Here is a 20533-nt window from a genome sequence, read left to right on the forward strand (position 1 = left end):
AATAGTAGATACATTATTACATGAGAGCATCTGTTGGTAAGGTTAGCGTAACCGCACATAATAAGTACCTGGAAATTGCCACGAAAGCAACGCAACCTCAATTTCAATTACACGTGAGTTGGTGATTTGATGAAGTGGATTGGTTCGTACGGGACCGTTTTTTCCTACGTTGAATTCGGGAACAATGTTTCCTACATCGAAATACGAGGCAAGGCTTTCGTAGACTTTCCCGACTGCGACGGGCAACGCCTGTGAACCAGAATAGTCTTTGTTGTAAACGGGAGGCTGTCGAGTTAGCGGAGTGCGGTTCAGAGCTGCTGTCTGTGAGGTGTAAACCGGTCACAGTGGCATAAGAGGTGCGAAATTGTTTCTTGAGTGGCACACAAGTCACAAGCATGGCTGTTAGCCATGTCGATAGTGAAGGAGCAAGCGTTCGTGAAGGCAACTTCTACAGGCGACAACGTAAGGTGACGTCCGATCTCCGCATGTTAACAGGTAGGTGGCGTCGGAAAAAAAAAAGCAAGTAGTTCGAGAACTCTGGTGTATAGTCCATGAACCGCGTTGTCCGCGTACTCATTCCCAGCAATGGCGCAGTGTGTTGAGAGCCACTGGAAAAAATATGTCCATGACTGTCTGGGAGGTCATAAGCAAGCCGGATTTCAGGCAGAAGTAGATCATATATGGACCACGGAGAAGAACAGACTGATGGCACTCAAGAGCTGGCCTAGAGTCGAAGAGAATGGCCTATTTTCTCGGCAATTTGTGCTGTATGAAAAAAGAGCTTCGCGAATAGCTGTGAGCACAGAGGTGGTTGACGTCGTTAAATTCGAACGTTGATAGATCTGGCTTGTATGATTACATCAAGGGATGGTTACCGAGCCATCGGTGTAGACATAAACCCGGTCTCAGTAGGCTCCATGCACAAAAAGCAGAGAGAGCTTAAGACCTCGAGGTGGTGGTGGTGGTAAAACGTTTATTGAGCTGAAAGGGAAAGGGTAGAAGGGTGTGGTTATCCTCCTAAGTCCAGCAGGCCTCTTGTCCAGGCTGCCCCCAGGGCGCGCCGCACCAGGGTGACCTGGCGCTCCGGTGCGGAGCTGGTCAGCTCGGCCTCCCACTGCTCAGGGGAAGGGGATGGGTGGGGATATGTGGGTGTCGGGGGCAGGAGAAGACGAGGTGGTAGGTACTGAGATGGGCGTGACAATGTGGGCAGTCGGGTGGGAAGAGGGAAGGGGAAATGGGGGATAGGATGATGTGGTTGTAGTAGGTTTCGGTCTGTAATCGTCGGAGGATGTACGCTTGTTGGGCGGGGAGGGAAGGGGAGGGGCCGTCGGGAGTTGGTGTAGTGGGAGAGGATGGAGTTGTACATGGGGTCGAGAGTTGTCAGGGCTGCTGGTGGGGGGGGGTGTAGTTGCGTGGTCGAGGCGAGAGGAGGGAAGTGCCCGGGTAATGAGTGCACGGGCTGCGGCGTAGGCCACCTCATTCCCTGCCAGGCCGGAGTGGCAGGGGGTTCAGACAATGGAGAGGTCAATGTCTTCAGGCAGGCGTTGAAGGAGGTGAATGGCTGCTGTCGGGTTGAAACCGGCTTGGTAGAGGCGGCAGGCTTGCTGCGAGTCGGTGATGATGGTCAGGTAGAATTGGTGGCACAGGGTCAGGGCAGCGTGGGCGATGGCGAGGGACTCGGTGGTGAGCTTGGGGATGTGGCGGTAGGAGGCCGCGGTGGGGAGGCGTCCCTCGTTGGTGAGGACTGCGATGGTGGTGCTGTGGCGGGTGGAGGACGGGGCGATGTCGGTATAGCGGGTGTTGGGATTCGTGCCGTAGCGTTTGTCGAGGAACTGGACACCAAAATAGTTTTTTTATAATCCCACTTTTGGTTACGTACATTTTTTTTCCTTCACAGGCAGCAAAGCGGTGACGATGGTCGTGCCACAAGTGTGCATCACGAATGGGGGCTTCGACTGTGAGCGCCATATACCTTTAAAAAACGATGTATGTTGCATTACTGGGGGAATTGATACAAGGTGTTGGTGGGACAACAAAGTGAGATGCTTATGCGTGCCCGAAGTATCCGCGTGTCGCGATGCAAATGGCCATGTTTGCGGCGCAACGCGGTAGACCAAAACACGCCCAAAGACCCTGGGCTTGTATGGCCTGAATTGAGCTAGGTTGGTTTTGTGCATGTCGAACAGAACGGTAGGCGTAACGTAAAATACCGAGAAAAACATTTTCACTGGATCCGTGCGAAGTGTATTTAAATACACGCATGGAAACCCGCTGGTGGAGCGGTGCCCATCCACCCTGTGCTTTACATTCGGATCTCTCTCTGCCGACACATATATCCCCTTTCGCCTCGATGTCGCGGTTGTGCCTTCTACATTCGCACACGTTAACAGCCCCCACGTGCACAGAATGCGCGCGCTCTTGAGAGCACGAGGGCGCTGTTCACCGATAACGCACGAGCACAGCGGGGTGAGCGAAAACACCGGCACATGCGTCGGTCAGGAGACCCTACAAAGGGAAGTTGGGACCTGAACACTGTCGAGGAGGAGCCCCCTCCAAGGACCCTATTCCTTGGAGGATGTTCGCTGAGGCGGACTCTTACGAGACGGCGGGAGCTTCGTGATGGCCTATGACGACGGCATGGACATGTATTCCGTGCTGATCTGAGGCCCACGCCCAACGCGTGCCACACGAGGACGCCCGGCCTCTCTGAGATGTCCCCAACGCGGACTCCATATGGAACCAAAATCAGACCCAAATTATTCGGTAACTCGTCAACGCAATGTCATTGCATTTCATGGCATTGTAGGGAAAAAATGTGTGGATATGTACAAGTGAGGATAGTGATCAAAGAAGGAAAAACATTTTCCGAACAAACATCTCCACTAATGTAAAACCTGGGGAGGGCCGTAGCATGCAGGTTATAAGCGTATACTTTGTGCCTTGGCGTCTTTGCCAACGGAGATGAAACCGTTGGGGGGTCGAGAGAGAGAGAGAAAACATTTTATTGAGCATTTCCTTAGGTCAGAGGATACTCGTGGCCACAGGCATGAGCCGAGCGGTGACGTCGGTAGCTCGGGTGACCAGGGTGGTTTGCACGCCTGGGTCCAGACTGCGCAGTGCCTCCTCCCACTGCTCCTCGGATGTGTTTAGGAGAAAGCTATTTTGAGGGCAGGCCCACATTATGTGAGGTAGATTGGCTGGGGCGCCGCATAGGAGGCATTCAGGTGTGGGTATATTGACGGGTGAATGTGCGTTAGCCTTGCGGGGTTTGGGAAGGTGTTTGTCTGTAGGAGGCGCCAGACGTGGGCTTGCTCGTTAGTTAGGTTTTTTCCGCCGGAGGGTATACCCGGCGGCAGAGGCGGTAATGTTGCGTGATGTCATTGTAAGACACTAGTCTGTCCCTTGCAGATCTGGATCCGTGGTTTGAATACAGGCTAGCTCCAGCTCGGATGGTGAGGCCTCGGTCCATTTCGTGAGCTGCCTCGTTTCCGTAGAAGCCAGAGTGCGCCGGTGTCCAGACAAGTTCTACGGGGGACAAGGAGGGATTTCGGTTCAAAATTTTGAGTGCTGCTTTGGAGCTTAAGCCGGCAATACAGCTTTGCTGTAAAAGTATCATGTCGTTGAAGCACGAAGCATTCTAGCGCGAGGTGTAAACGAGTGTCCCGGTGCTTTAGTACCGTATACATGCGATGATGGTTACGACGACGACATGAGACACCGACAGCCCGAGCCCCCAATACTGCATTGTACAGTTTCAACATGAAGTGGATGGAAACTCCCCATGTCTTTCCCGCCAGAAACTTGAATAGCTAAACAACTGCAGTGAGCCTTTCCCTCGGAGATGAAAATTTTTTCCGGGCTATGGTAAGCCCCGATCGAAAATTATTCCCAGAAAGCGGTGTCTTTTGCGTAGGAAAAATGGTTGTACATTTAAGGAGATGCCGTATTGTGACATTGTTTTGCGGTTAAATTCAACCACTTTACACTTCTCTGGGGAATTTCGAAGTCTTGTTAACGCACGAGCCAACATGTAAAGACTGCGACTTCCTAAAGGTGTGCCCGAAATTGAGGACCTGTGACCCTTGATGCCCTGACGCAAAAGTCGTCAGTACAGAGATGAAGAGGTGTGAGATGGTTGGAAAGGCTTCAATGAGCCCCATCAACATAAGGTTAAACAGTGTAGGGCTAAGCCCACTACTTTGTGATATGCCCCCAAAACATAGTGCTGCGAGGTTGAGCCATGGGTAGTCTCAACAAAAATTTCCAGATAGAAAGTTCAGTCACTGACTCTGGCATTTTGAGGGCCGTCCAGACCAGTGTCATGCATCCCGTTGCCATAGGTTCTTTTTACATCGAAAAACAGACCTGCGTACAAACGTTTGAGCGATTTTCTCGTGCTGAAGCGACAGGAACCCGACGGGTTGTTCCACCTATATAGTGGTTGATTGCAGAAACCTCGACAGCGTTACGATGGTGGACACATATAATGATCCAGGCATCCAAGATGCTTTGTATAAATTGGGATTCGCTGAATACTTTGTCTTTGACCTGTCTTCGGTATTTCGATAGATCGAGATGGATCCTGCCGACCAACACAAAACTGCTTTTACGATCAAATGCAATGACTTTCTTTCGTTTGAAGCCAAATGCCTGAGATCCGGTCAACGAGGTGCGGTTGCTGCCATTCACGCATGTGTTTCTCTTCTTGAGTATACTTTCTTCTTGAGTGTACTTTTACCTGTACGTAATTTTAATTCTTCTTTCTCTTCTAACCTCTTTCAAGACGCGACTGCTGTCCAACGACCACGACGCCAGGGGAACCAACGAATTCCTGACGTCCAGGGGAATCGCAGGACCGCGGATTTGCCCCCCAGGACCATCGGGGGGCGAAGCTATAGTTGCTTGAACGAACGACCACGCCGGCTCGCTGCTAGGCCTTACCATCAGGCATAGCGAGAACAGCAGTTCTACCACCAAGACGGCGCAGCCCGACCATGCAAGCCTCACAGCAGCACTCACAACCGACTCCGCTCGTGCAGGGAGACGAAAATGCCGCTCGAGAAGACAATACTCGGCCTCCTCTATAGCCGACTACGCCGCGCAAGCGGAACAACCACCATCAACAAGCACCGCACCAATCGAATATGAGGCCCTAAGCGGCCGCGCCATCCACCCACCACACCCATGCCTTCAAGTCGTATCCTCCCGCAACAAAAGCAAGAGCAACAACAAACAGGTAAGCATTACCACTCCTCCAAACCCTACTCCCCCGACGCGCGCTATCCCGCCGCCACACATTCCTGCTGATCACTATGTCACAGTCTTCCGGCCACTCTACAGCCTCCGCGTTCACGATGGAACCAACCCAGAGCTTTCCCAGGGGCACATTCTGGCCAGCGACATGCCAGAAAAACAGTTCCGAGCTTTAATAAGTACCAAAGTGCAACCGGCAGACAATCTCTTCATCATTGGTACACCTGACCCCTACGTCACCGACAGGCTCTCACAACTGACAAGCATCCTCCTCCGCAACGTCAACTATGACATCCCCGTCTATGTGAAGCCTCCCTCTGGCACGTCCCGTGGCGTCATCCACGGCCTGCCGGACGACATCACTCCGGAGAAGCTCCTGGAATACACCGAGAACAATCACCCGAACCTCATCTACGCAAGGATAATGGGCCGTATCAAATCAGCCCTCCTCACATTCAACGGCATACGCGTCCCATACTATGCAAAAGTGAACTGTGAGATCATACGCTGCCGACCGTATCGGCGCACCATTCAAGTTTGCAAGCGGTGCGGAGACGTCGGCCACCGCCAAGATGTCTGCCCGCATCCGGAAGAGGCCCATTGCCTGGTCTGCGGCCTCTCGGACCCCCAGGAAGACCTCCTCTGCACACCCCGATGCAAACTCTGCCAAAACACTCACATCACAGCGGGGAAAGACTGCCCAATGAGACATCTCCCGACACCTGCATCAACGAAGCCCAAGCAATCCTCTGCCCAATAGAAGAAGCAACAACCCAACTTTTACGACAACGGCTCCAGCTATCTAGATGGGAGTGGCCATCATTATATCTCTACGACTATACATGAAAAAGAAAACCACAGAAAGAGGAGTAGCAAAACTAACAAATTGCCCCGCTTTCCGCGAAGATGTCCCCCGCTCACGCCCATACAAACAGGCCTAACCGAATGGGCACATGCATTGGAGCAGCGTGTACAGCAATACACGCAAAAGGTCGCCCTTACTGAGCACACTCCAGCTGCAGACACACATTTCCTAAACATATGGGAAGCGCGAAGGAGCTTGACAAAGAGATGGAAACACCAAAAACATAATAGAACGCTTAAGAAGCCTATACCCCTCCTCATTCAACAAGCGCAAAATTATGCCGTCACCTTACAAAGACAAAACTGGCACTCGTTCTGTGACAAACTCAAAGGAGCCCTTAACACACAAAAAAAAGTGTGGCACCTGCTTCGCCATCTCCTGGACAGCTCCAGCTCTTGGACTCACGTCAACCACAAGATACAGCAGCAAATAAGAAACTGTGACCTCCACCCCAGAGAGCTACTTCGAACTATCCGCAACAGCCTCTTTGGAACTCCCCCAACTCACCCAGCTCCCCCAACACTGTGTTACATGGGCCGACCCAACCAAGAACTTGATGCCCTCTTCACCTTCGAATAACTGCAATCAATCCTTGCTAATCTACCTCGTAACACCACACCCGGCAGGGATCGAATCACTAACCGCATCCTTCGCAACCTGGATCATGAAGCATTCGAATCGATAATTCAGCTTTTCGAGCACCTCGTGCATCAACGATTGGTCAACTTTTTTGAAGAGCAAAACTTATATCCTCTAACGATGTTCGGATTCTTCTCCGCTCAAGATGTACTCCTGCAACTGAAGGAATAAATCGTAGATCATCTTAGCCGCATCTTTGGCTCAATTGATAATCTGAGCCTAAAGCGATACTGGCACTCGATGTCAAGGGGGCCTTCGACAACGTCACTCATCAAGGTATCCTAGAAAATGTTAACCAGACTCACTGCGGATCCAAGTCTTTCAACTATGCCAAAGCCTTCCTCAGCAACCACACAGCCACCATCAAACTTGGGCAGCTTGTGTCGCCGAGATTTAATACGCCCGCCAAAGGCACGCCCCAGGGCTCTGTAATTTCCCCTCTACTTTTTAATATAGCACTACTGACACTTCCCGCAAAACTTAATGCAATACCAAATCTCAAGCATGCATTATACGCCGACGGTGTAACAATCTGGACAGTGGAAGGTTCCAGCGGGTAGCAGCAAGACGCCCTGCAACAAGCGGTGGATGAAACAGTCTCATATCTTCACCCAAGGGGACTAACATGTGAGCCTTTTAAATCAGCACTCCTCATCCTCAAGGCAAGAACACGAGGACGTCCACCCCCTCGCACTCCGGACCCAGACGCCACAATTTTCGGGCAACCCATTCCCAAAGTGCGAGCACTTGGAATTCTTGGCATGCCTTTCCACCATGATGGTTCGGGTTCGGCCTTGTTACCGTAACTTCACAAAACAATGACGCAACTCACCCACCTCATACTACGAATACGAGGTCAAAAGCACGGTCTCACCGACAGTGATACATGCCTATTGGTACAAACCCTTCTACTTAGCCGGATAACATATGCGACTCCCTTTTTAACTCAAACCAAAAAGCTGGACGCGCTCATACGAAAAACATACAAAACGGCCTTAGGCCTCCCCACTGACACATCCAACGATAAACTACTCCGATTGGGGCTGCCCAACACTCTTCAAGAGCTAATTGAAGCCCGGCGAACCTCACAACTTCATCGCCTAACACTTACTACTACAGGGAGGAAGGTGCTTCATGACATCGGAAGACCAAGCCCAAACACAAACGACCTACCTCAGCGAATCCCGCTACACATACGCAAGAAACTCAATGCTGCTCCCATCCCCAAGCGTATGCACCCTGCCTTTAATCGAGGCCGCCGTGAGGCAAAGGTCCGCCAGCTTACGAAGAAATATGCAGACGACTCTCATATCTGATACACGGATATCACTCAGAATCCCAAGACCCCCGGCACTACCCTGGTCACGCTCAATAGACCCTATGCGAAATTGCTTGGTGATCTAGCAACACTGATGTAAACGAGACCGTCGGCCATATTGGTACGGGCGCCGATCGGGAAGTCTCGTATTGTTTACTGTGGAAGAGTAGGTGACGGTAACGCGGTATGGCTCAAACTGGACAGTGTTTTCCGGCTCTCGACCGCGGATTGTGGACGAAGGACTTGCCTGCGCTGCCGACTGTGTCTGAAGACTCATACCACTCGGGGTGCCGCGCCAAAGACCCATCCGAGCGGCAGCGGAGCAGGGCATGCCGCCTAGCCACCGAGGCGCATTGCTCGCCTTCATCGGTGCGGACAAACACGTGCGACTCGCAGTAAGTAAATCCTTCTTTGTTTTTACTTGACGCGAGTTAACCGGTATGAGCATTTGTAGAGCACTTTGTTCATCGTTGTTTACCACGCAAATGCGTAGCGGCGACCCTGTTGCAGTAACCCTGAAAGAAGAGAGCGACAATCGCCAGACCGTACCGCTAGTGGGTGGATTAGGTATTTTCAAATGCTGTACATGGAATTTACGGGATGATTTTTGGCGAAGATGTTTACGGAAAGGTTGCGGCCGTTTTCCGTGACGGTCGTCCGCCCGCGGGTTTGCCGCAAAGCAATCGTGCTTTGCGGCGAAGTCAACTACAAAAGCGCACATACGCCTTGAATTTTCTTTTTTTGTGTGTGTTCATTATTTATTGTGCATGTTCTGCGCAAAAATCTGTTTGTGTGTCTTTCTTCTCCTTTTTGGTGGTGGGGTGGTTGTGTTTGTTTCTAAAGCGCATGTTTTTGGTGTGCACGAATAGATAATACAGTAAAACCTCGTTAGCTCGAACTCACTGAACTAGAAGATTTTTTTTTAATTCGATGGGTCATCGGTATAGCCCGAATGTTTACCTGTTTATCTCGAAAGATTCTGGAAGTGAGTTCCCGATAATCATATTATTGCTTGCTTAAGTTATGGCGAACACGATTATGCGGGTACTGGTATCATTACCCACGCTGAGGATTTTAAATGTTAACCTTCCTTCTCTTGAAAAATGCATTAACAAAGCATGCAGAGATACTTGCACGCTCGAACTTGACAAACAATTTTGACATCATTGCTGTTTGAGGTGTAGATTATTGCCCTTGCAACAGTGTTAAGCAAGACACAAAATCTGGTCATTTTGAGTGTGTTCCTTGCGGCCACTTCTTTCTGCTCTGTCCCTTTACCATAAACTGTAGCGGACTAGTCCTGTTTTTCCCTGGGTGTTATTTACTGATACTCTCTCTGTTCTTGCAGGTTGGGCCTCATCCATGTGCTCAGCAGCTGCTTTTGCTCCCAGAAGAAAAGTGGCCGGCCCTATGTTGTGTGCCTCACCTTTGAGACGGACAGTGGGGCGAGTGGGGAGGCATCGTGCGAGTGCCCGGCGGGTTGCAGTGGAGCATGGAGTCACATCCTGGCTGCTGTGCACCTACTCGCCCTCTTGCAAACCGAAGGTTTTAAGAGGCGCCACCGGAGCTTGCGTGCGCTGAGCTGCCACAACAGTGGGGACGTCCGAGACAGCAGGGCATCAAGCCAGCGAGTGTCCAAAACATTGACTGGAGAAGCCCGCGATAAAATGGCCCCTCCCTTCCCTTGCCAATGCGTCTGTTCGATGCACGTCGAGTACAGGAGCAATGCGAGCTGCAACAAAGTGCCGTGCAGGCGCTTGGGCGAAAACTTGGTAGCCTTGGGAATGAGTTTTTTGCCCCAGTTGTGCTGGCCTCCCGCTCCTCCTCCCCCCCCCCAGTGACAGAAACAAGGACTGGCATGGCACCTGAAGGGTCACCTGTGATCTACCAGCAAGCATTCATGCCACATTTCGCCGTGGTCACCTCGCAAGCACGCAGAGGCTGGGCAACGTCGTGTTTACTAGACCGCGACATGCAGGGGGTGCGCGAATGCTTCTTTTTCTTCAATTTATATCCACTGTTATAGCCACAAAAACGCAAAAGCACTCAAGCTGATGCGCGGCGGCCTGATGCAACTGTGGCCGTTTTCTTTTTTAATAAAACTTGAAAATTGTCTCAGCTACCTACATCAATGGCCACTATCATTACGTCGGAGGCATGCATGCAGCATGTGACCAACTAGAGGAGTGAATGTGTATTTTAGTCGCAAAATATTCGACAGTAAATACATCGTTGCTGGAATGACAATGTGCACCAAGTTAACTTGACGTAACAACAAACCTTTCAGCCCGGCAAATCGGGAACCAAGTGCAAAAGCTCGAATTTTCCACCGTTATATCATCATAAAACAGAGTTCGCCACTTCTGCAACGACACGCGGCTAAATGCAACGTAAAAGAAACCAACAACACACTCCCATACCGTGCGCGCCCGCCACAGAGGAAATTTTCAACCGCGCCGTGACGGCGTAGTGCGGCAAGAAAAGTTTGTTTACAGCCCTAGGTAATATAAAAGCTCGTGTAGGGGCTAAACGGTACCATTTAACAATGAAATGAAGCGGGCGTAGAGCCACAGGGACGAGTAAAGTAGCCTAATTTTGGCAACGTGTGGTACTGTTTTCCCGGTCGAGCGCCGCTGTCAGTCGCGTGAATTGGCGGCGCACGCTCAGGCTTCATTTAGATACAAAGGCTGGACAAAAGAACTCCAACACAGCTGTATTTTTCATACGGACAGCGACTACGGAACCCCGCGCTTAGCGAACCAACGACAAATATTCGCTCCAAGCGCACCGCGCCCAGCGTGTCAAAAAGGTTGCTCGCGCCGGCACAGTTTGCGTCACAAAGTTCGTTCAAAAGCGTGGAACTTCACGTACCTTTTCTCCATTTGAACCGGTATTTCCGCATTGCGTGCTCTGCGGCACGAAGCAATGCTCCGGCATTGTAGTCCATCACTAAGAGCGGTCAATGCCCACCTTCTATGTTTTGCTAATTGGTTTCGGTTTCAAACGACCGTACCAAAATGGCGGACCTAGTTACCGGAGTCGACGTGAGATGGCGGGGCGCATTTTGCATAGGGTCTATTCCAAAGAGAAATTGCCACTGCAGCAACGTACTTCAGCTTATCCGCAAGATCGGCAGAAGCTCCAGCTATAGCCCATGCAACCACCACTCACCACAATCAACCGTATCTTACCATCATTTCGGACTGTCAGCAAGCCTACCGATTGTACCAAGCTGGGCTGGCACCACCCCAGGCCATCTCAATCCTACAGCGATTGCCTGAAGACATAGAAGTAGCCATTGTCTGGACTCCTGGCCACTCGGGTTTTGTTGGGAACGAAGCGGCGCACGCTGCCGCTCGAGAACTCCCCTCCCGGGCATTCCCATCCTCAACACAAGCTACCCTGAGAGGCACGGACAGTGAATCTATCCACCTGGCACCCCTCAACAACAGCTACAGCCCACTCTTGTCACATTACACCCACACGAAAAGAACATATCCTCCTCCCCACCCCACGTTCTCTAACTGCGAGGCATATATCTACCACAGTCTACAAACTGAAACCTTTTACAATCACACCATCCTCCCCAGCAAACCACTAACATCTCTGCGACGTCCCAAAAAGATCCGAACGTCTATGTCCCAGCAGTATCTCTATTAGACATCCGTACAACGTGCAATATTTTAATGAAAATTTTCGGATGTTGAGATAACTTTGCTGGTACTTTAATGTCGGACGTTCTTTCAACTTTGCTAAAGACGTACTCTCGATGTTGCTGCTGCTTTATTTGGGGACAATATTTAGACATATTTTGCTGACGTTGTTCAGATGTTGCTGGTATGTCCGTTTTTTACTTCGAACATGTCTATCGCAGTTACATTTATTTTAGCTGTATCTGCTATACTTTATTTTTAAACTCTTCGCAGGCGTACTGTACTGAAGTTACCGAGGGGTTTTGTATGTGTTTTGTTAGGGTTTTGTACCGAGGGGTTTTGTGCAAGTATTGTAATCCACCACTATTGCTTTGAACCTTTGACCTTCAAAACAGTAGCCCAATGCCGAACCTCACGGAGAGAGGCAGGGACTTAGTGCAGAATTTGTTTACAAGCGACGTTGCCAACGAGCCTTGTAAGGTTTTTTTTTGGTTGGGGAGCGGCGGGGGTCATTGCCGTCAAATCTGAACAAAATATGATAGGATGATGAACGAAGACGCAATTAGCACAACTTTACTTGCTACTTGATTTATCCTTGATGGTACGTACCGACTGCAGCTCCATGAATTCAAAGTCTGAGCAAAGCAAATTTCGGGGCTGCCTTGATACTGAGCTTACCGTCAAACGTCACTTGTAGGCTAAACGGCAAGGTACTCTGCCTTTTTTTTGCCTTGAAAAAAAAAAAAAAAGTCGATGACACACTCATTGCAAAAAAAAAAAAAAAAAACTTAAAAAATTCGTGAGGTTTTGCCAAGATTAGAATCATAGTCTTTCAAAACCCAACACCAGAAGCTAAGCTCCAATCCACTCGACCACGCCGGAAAACAATGCGTTGACCCAAGAATTTGGTACCCTAACAGAGGCTGCCAACGAATATTGTCGGGTGATTCGTTCTGGTCGTATTTGACAAATTTCGCAGTGCTAACGCTTGTTTCTTCCGCACCGATCTTGGAGGCGAGGTTAATTATGCTACTACTGCAAGTGATGTAACCAAAGCTCCCTTGTAACCAAAGCCAAGAAAAGCTATCGCGCTTCATCGTTCCCCCTATGCAAGCTACGTTAGCCGCGAATGAAATTGAATGCGCCGCTAGATTTCTGGCGTTGATAAACTTTGTTCGTTACGCACCGATCTTGCAGACAAGCCCATCATGCTAACACTACAAGCGATGTAGCCAGAGCTCCCGTATTTAACTCGCAAAAAGCTCTCCCAATCCCCCGATGTCATCGATGAAAGCCAAGCTAGACGTGCACGGAGGAATGCGCACTTTCGAACAGAAATAGCTTGTAATTTGCCTCAAGGCACCAAATTACCGCACGTTAAAAAAATGATTGTTTTCTGCGAACGTAATAACCCCAAACCAGGAGATGGACATGGAATCCTGACGATTTCGCCTGCTTTCGGATGCTTTCTGGCGCTGCGTCGACGCTGATATCTGGCAACCAGCATAGACATCGGCGTAGCTACATAGGAGCAGTGGGAGAGTGAACTTGCCAGCTCGGACCTAAGTAAGCAGCTTTGGCTCGCTGAAAGGGCGAAGACGGCAGGCCGCACCAACGGAGTCCTGAACTGAGGACCCCGCCCACTTCTAAGCTCGATCTACCTGTTCAATAAAGTTTTCTCCTCCTCCTCCTCCTCCCGCGTCAGCTCACGTTGCCGTGCATTTTGCCGACGCCATCAACGCGGGGCAACGTCGACGCGCGAAAGCGCGGAAAATACGCTGCAAGTGGTTGTGACCTCAGAACAAATCGTAAAATTACGGCGACCACAACCCCACGGCAGCTGTATTTCCATTGCAGACCCTGAAATGGCCTTAAATGCCGTAATCTAGATTGTCGGTACAATTACTGTTTTCTTTAAAAAATACCCACGCTCAAGCTTTTCTTGTATAGAATTGGCAATTAATATCTGTATTTACCAATAACTTGGGCATCTATTTCGCAACGCGTTTTTATCAAGGTGGGTGTCTTTCAGGAACCAGTTTTTCCCTCGGACGAACACGAGACAGGAAGTCACTGCGCGGCGAGTCCGATGGTCCGATCGTCCGACAGTTGTATTAAATGCACTCCGTATCGATACGCGTGCTACAGGCCGGTGACGGCACGGGTGTGCACGCCTTCAACTTTCGTTATTTCGGTGATTTGACTGCCATGGATTTATCTACCGGACGAAGAAATACTGCCAAGTAGTGGAGGTAAGTGTGTACTAGTGAACCTTGTTTTCTTGTCATATGTATTTAACGTAGCAGAGTTGCTCTCGAACTTCGGCACGCGTAAGCGGTTAGCCCTAACGATTTGAGGGACTCGCTTTGTGCGTTGCGGAGATTTGTCGGTTGACCTTTGTACCTGGCTGCTGCGTTTGTAAACAGAATCAATTCTCGCGCAATTTCTAGCCCTGTGTTTGGTGAAGTGTTTGTGTTCTGTCCTGTTTCGCTAGGCGAATGTTTTGATACGAAATGAAATAAGGGAAGCTGGAAAGTGCGAATAAAAGTGCGTGTGCCAATATAAGCGTGCATGCGTTACACGCACATCGTGTACTTTTAGCGTGATAGTGGTTGTTGTTTCGTTTCTGCAGATGCCGTTTTTTTTCGTCATAATAGTTTTCGGGTAAAAAACGTGCACAATAAATTGAATGATTGCCGTTCGTGTAGCATTAAAATAAAATATTAATCCAGTGAATTCCGAGAGTACAGCATTAGATTAAAATGCCATCTGGATGCTTTTTTTGCGTTTCGATTGAGTGTTCAATCTTTTCGAACGCTCAGTTTGGTCGTGAAATGTTGGAATGAACAACGTGTATGCAACCCGAATTTATTTGTAACGTCAGAACTACACGCATGTCGTAACTGGTACAGTAGTATGAGCAGCGTTGGTTGTGCTTCGTACTCTTACTGCAGCATCGCAAATGTAAATTAACCTTTCAGAACCTAGTAAAAATATTCAAAAATGGCTGTTAAAGTTCTGTCAGTTATGGAATTTTCAGCTTAATGAATTTAGTGTGTAACACACCTTGGTGATCAGAGTAACACAGCATTTGGGATTTCGCAGGTTTAAGGCAGAGTATGATTCTGGTGTCTGCTAATAAGGTTTGCTAATAACGTTTGCTAATAACGTTTGCTAATAACTTACATGTTGCAGGCTGCTGACTGGTGCAACTTAGACTATGTGTGAATGTGATTGTGCTGTAAAAATTTCTTGCACTACTTTGATGCTTCCCGCTGTACAACGTATACTTCAACTATAAATGTAGGCCTAGCAGGACAAGCGAACAGGACAACATGACGAGTGTTTCGGTGATGTGCTTTTTGAAGGTTTAGTTATGCATATATACCAACTAGCCCACCTCGCCATTCTGCTGCACGAAGTATACGTCCATGGCAGTGACGCTGTCCGGGTTTGTGCATGTTTCCTTTTGCCGCATTTTGTGGACATGGCTTCATCCGTGTATATATTGACACTTAAATCCATCAAGCGGTTAGGATAGACACAGAAAAATATTTTGCAAGTTCAGATGGGACCTGTAGCTGGGCTAAAATGTCCTCAGAGTCCCCATGCACGAAATATAGTTCTTATATTTAGTGGTACCTCACATTAGCTGTCATAGTTAGTGTTAAGGTTGCCTTAGTAGTGCCAATGCTCACATTAAATTATATCCACTCCGCTCTCTTCCTGTCCCTTAGTGTTACACCCATCTTCTAGCGTTCTATTGCCTGCTAAGTCGTCCTTAATTTAAGTTAGACCCTTTTAGTTAGCCTGGAAGTTTCTGCCCCGTAGGCGAGTACCGGTAGGATGCAGCTGTCATACACTGTCTTTTTCAGGGACGATGTAAGCGGCCATTCTGTATTATACCAGTCTTAAAAATCTGTATTAACAACACAGATTTTCCTGTACCCATGCCTAGATTGATGAACTGGCTTACAAGGGAGGTGCTACTGCAACAGTCTGCACAAGGCGCCTGCTCAAGCTACTGTTGACGGTCAACTTGGCGCAGGACTTCTCCTGGTTTGGGAAACAGGGAACACGCTTTTTTCCACCTGCGAGTGGCATCCTGCATTGTGTGTAACTAGATATCTTCGTGTAGTTACAGACATCAAATTCTTTCACCAGACAATGTATAGGGCCCAGATTTTTATTGTCAGTCACATCCTGCGCAAATATCAGCTTTCTCGACAACCTGCGGCTTCTTAGTTTTTATTGCTAGAAGCGGTATTAAATTTCTTTCAGCCTTTGGACCATGAAATTTTTACTCACTTTCCAACCAATCCGGTCTGCAACTATTTTGGCAGTTTCTGGCACCACAACGAAGAACGCAAACTGTTCAAAAATCCCTACCATAACTGATGATGGAGGCATGCACCATTGAACCACCATTGAATCATTTCCGTGCTTCCATGCGTTTTTATTTTGTGTGATTGTTCTTTGAGCGTATCACTTGGTGTGAATCACGTAGTCAAGTAAATCTGTCTTCTTGTAACTAATATTCAGTCATTTCCGTGTTCCCCGTTTTCTCGTTTGTTCCCAAATCATATCACTTTGTGTGAAATATTGAAATAGTGTAACTTTTTGTTTTCCTAACCAGAATTCAATAAGTTGTTTCTAAAGTTTTTTGTTGTTTTATTGTTGTCCTGCCATTTCACTAAGTGTGAATCATTTCATCACGTAAATTTCTACTGCTCTTGTAACCGCCGTACAGTCATTTCTTTATACACACCTTTTCTATAGATCATAACCACTTCCCTAGATGTTGGTTTGTTTAAAGTAGCTTAAATTTGTATGGCACTCACAACCAGCACTCAACACCACTTCTGTGTTTCCTAGGTGCTTTCGTTTTATTGTTCCACAAACTTTTCACTACATGTGAACTATTTAGTTTCGTAAATTTGCTGTGTTTTTATAACCACCATTCAATCATTTCTTTGTTTTCACACTTTTCTTGCGTTGTTTTTCACCCAATTATTTTAATGTGCGATATTTCAAGTTGCATAACTATCTTGTGCTTGTACCCTGGGTTTACATGTTTGCTTTTCTTCCTATTTTTTGTCAACCTTTCTGCTGTGTGTGACTTATTTATAGTCATGAATATTTGTACTATTCTTGTAATTGTACAATGTGTACCCTGTGGGCCAGGGCAGATAGGAATGAAAATTAAAGTGGTTGTGTTGCGAAAGCATATTACATAATTTGGAAGTCAATATAAACTGTTTTACCTGAACTCTTTTGTGTTTTATGTGTACTTTGAAAGCGTTCTTACTACCCAGCTGCAGGTACTTACAGATAGGATGGGAGACTGTCATTTTAATTAGTTTAATTTTTGAATTGTTTCTGTGATAGTTTGTTTGCGGAAGGCCTGTACAGCCGTGCTGTATGGTATAATTCGATGAAGCTACTGTGGTAGCCTTGGTGTCCAGGGCGCTTGTGCTGATCAGGACTGGTTTGCTGTTACTTACTGCCTCTTGTTTTCGATGCGACATTTCTTGTTTAGAGCTGTGCTTCGTGTGCTTCTGCGAGAGTGTGTGGTCAGCTTGGCACTTCACATATAAGACTTCGTGCAGTATGGAGCACTTCAAAAGTGGAAACACATTAATCTAGAAACTAGGTGACAAGTAACCGCAAACCGTGCTGAATAGCTAGTAAGATATGTATTTGAAGTATAAATGCCCACAACACGTAGGCAACCTTGGAAAGGGGGCTGGCCAAACTTCCAAATAATGTATAAAGAATGTAAATTTCAGGCATACAGCTTCAACTCAACAATATCATACTAACGTACAGAAGTCATGAATATGAAAAACTAATGCTTGTGCCAAAGACAGAAAACCAATGTAGAACAGACATCTATATACGTCTTGCATGCGTACCACGATCCATAAGACGTACCACTAAGGTAACGTCCCGTAAACAGCGTATAAAAGTACCATGAGACGTCTATTGTACGTTATCCTTCGTGTGATTTGGATGGGTTTTTTGCAGTTGATCCCAACGAGACGTCTCCTGGACATCTGCAATGCCTATTGCTGACGTCTCCGGGATATCTGCACGACGACGTAACGTGGTTTGCTGGGTCGCACACACATCTCCATCCATACACCCCTACAACTTCCCGCACTACGACAGTCCTCTCACAGCCTATCCCCTCGTCTACTCCTGCCCACACAGCCCTGACCCCGTCCACTCCCCTTCCCATGAGCAGAGGGAGTCTGCACTGACCAGCTCGGCACCTCAGCGCCAAAAAGCCCTAGTGCAACGAGCCCTGGAATCAGCAAAGGCTCGCGGCCTCCTGGACGTATGAAACTCACCACCACCCCACGCTTCCGTCGTTTTGCTGAATAAATGTTTTTTTTCTCCTCCCTCTCCTCCTCCTCCTCCTGCTCCTGTTCTAACCTCTGGCATCGACCTTTTCTTTGACCAATTGTCATATGCAGCTGTGCGCTCTCTTCTTTATTTCAATATCTAAGCTTCCAATTTACACTTTTCTGAAGCGTTTCCTATCTTTTTCCTGTACAATACCCGCGTGGGTACGGGCCAAGTAGTAAAAAAGCATCACAACAATACTCCAAGTAGACACTATTAGTGGACACGCGTGTCACTGGGTTTAGTTAATAGTCTTGCGTTTTGGCAGCGCCCCGCTAATATTGCCCTCGAAGGACTCGCTAGAAACGTGCGCCAGGTTTGCATGGATGACATCGTCGTCCATACCCCTACGCTAGAGTAACACATGGCTTACATTGAATCTCTTCTGAGCCGAGTTGCTCGTATTGACCTAAAATCCAAGCCAAGAAAGTGCCGATTTCTCAGATCACCGGTCGAATATTTAGGTCGCATTTTATCAGCTGGAGGTGTACAACCTGACAAGAGGAAGGGGGGGGGGGGGGCTGTGGGAACCTTCCCCCACTCAAGAGATGTCCGGCAGGTGAGGGAATATCTGGGCCTAGTAGAATGCTATCGGCTTCCAATTGCCGACTTTGCGCGAATCACCAATCCCTTTATCTTGCCGTCTGCAAAGAACGCCAAGTTGGAGCGGACCTGAAACGATGTGAAAACGAAGTGGATGTGAAAACTAAGCTGCTTGAAGCGCCAGTTGCAACGTATCCCAACTTAACCGAACATTTTAACCTCTGCATTGCTGTTATCGCTTGGTGTACCTTTTTTTTCCTTTCGCAAAGCACGGAGGGAACGAACATGCGGCTGAAGAGATGCAAAACTATAACGCAACTGAAAAAAAAAAAAACGATGGCTGAACGCGAAGCTTTCTCGTGATGGATTCTTTGGTTGGCCAATCCCACACTTATAGAATGTGCTACTCTGGAGGTACGCACTTCTTTTTCTAGAATACCCAGAGCAACCCTCAGATGTGCCCTCCGTAAGTTTAATGTTTGGGTCTGGGGTGTACGAAACGAATCGGTACCTGCTGCTTGGCGTTAGCTTCGACCATGTCGAAATGGAGAAAGAAGACTGATAGACGCCGGCTTCACAGCGCGAGGGACCCAGCTTCGATTCAGGCCACGGGAAGTTCTTTTTTTTACTTAACCTACGATCATTCATCATCATCGTCAGAGAAAGTCGGCTTTCCTGCAGGACGTATTTTCGTACAACAGCATCAGTGAGGACACTAAAGCTTTGTTTAAATTCAGCTGTTACTCGTACGATTGAAAGTCTAAGACCGTGGCAGATCGCCTGCCACTCAAGTTGCTCATAAACATTCATGACCCAAACTCCACGCGGGTTCGGTAGAACCTTCAGCTTCAAGGTTACGACTTCGAGATCGAGCAGAGGGCGAGAATTCTCATGCCAATGTCAATGCTTTGAGTCGTCGACCTGTCTAAATCTTTGTTTTATGAACTTTACATCGACCACACTCTGCATATAATTCTTGCCTGTTATCGACAGCGAGAAGCAGCCTCAGAGGGGAGTAGATGATCCGAATGAAAGACATAACCAGAGCGCTCGACAGTGGCCGAGGCTCCAGTAGCGAGCACTATATCGAACTAACTGGTCTCCTCGGGAATGTTTCCTCACTCCAGTTACAGGCCAGAACGGGCTCCAAGGATACGATTGTGGTGCCACAAGCGCGGGGTCAATCACGTGCTGGTGTTTCCAACACAATGCGCTGTATTTCGGGCTATCCATGGCAAATAAAACGAGGCTGAACATTGGAACGAAGTAATTCTGGGGACATATGAGGAACGATCCCACATACCATACTACACACCTACACACCCCACATACCATACTAATCCTTCCAACCGTGAACGAACGCGCTACCCGTCAGGTTTTCGAAGATGGCGGTGCACTCTCCTTAAAGACTGTTACGGACATCATAGCGCCGCTACCAACGTCGACAAATGAGATCAAGCTCGGGCTGCTATCCTCCGATCGCCTCACGAGATTTGCGGAAGCTATTCCCATGAGCGATCAGTAGAAAACCAAGGCAGCACGAAAATTCGCAAAAGTCATCCTGACGCACGACGGGTCTGACATCTCATAACTGTTTAGGGCAATAATTCCACCCCTAAGGTAACGAAGAGGTATGCGAACACTTCAAGATAAAAGCCCTACAAACAACTGCCTATCCAGAGGTATTGAGAGACAGGCTCCAGAGGCTGTTACCGCTCCTCGTGGCTCGAATCCAGCGTGGCTTGAACCTGTACATCCCGCGCTCTTTTTTCACCTACAATGCCCGTATTCATTCACGAGAGCACTGGAAAGACCTCGTCATAAAACCGAGAGCTTTCGTAGTGGGACCGATAG

General features: G+C 48.3%; 2 protein-coding genes across 3 annotated transcripts in view; both read left to right on the top strand.

Annotated features, from left to right (window-relative positions):
• Positions 1-20533, top strand: part of LOC144155679 (uncharacterized) — a 150138-nt gene that overhangs the window by 120460 nt on the left and 9145 nt on the right. The window lies entirely within an intron of this gene.
• LOC144140263 (uncharacterized) lies at positions 8107-12015 on the top strand. The gene is made up of 3 exons (XM_077672291.1): positions 8107-8470; positions 9424-9620; positions 12002-12015. Exons 1-3 carry the CDS (start codon positions 8262-8264, stop codon positions 12013-12015), a joined length of 420 nt encoding a protein of 139 aa, XP_077528417.1. The 5' UTR covers positions 8107-8261.

Source organism: Haemaphysalis longicornis, unplaced genomic scaffold (genome assembly GCF_048455015.1).
Source record: "Haemaphysalis longicornis isolate Haplotype H1 unplaced genomic scaffold, Haemaphysalis longicornis Haplotype H1 scaffold_1, whole genome shotgun sequence".
NCBI lineage: Eukaryota > Metazoa > Arthropoda > Arachnida > Ixodida > Ixodidae > Haemaphysalis > Haemaphysalis longicornis.

Bases quoted from the DNA above. Each gene is read 5' to 3' on its own strand.
- LOC144140263 (XM_077672291.1), top strand. From the start codon at position 8,262: ATGGCTCAAACTGGACAGTGTTTTCCGGCTCTCGACCGCGGATTGTGG. The intron at 8,471-9,423 runs GTAAGTAAATCC...CTGTTCTTGCAG, and splicing joins ACAAACACGTGCGACTCGCA to GTTGGGCCTCATCCATGTGC.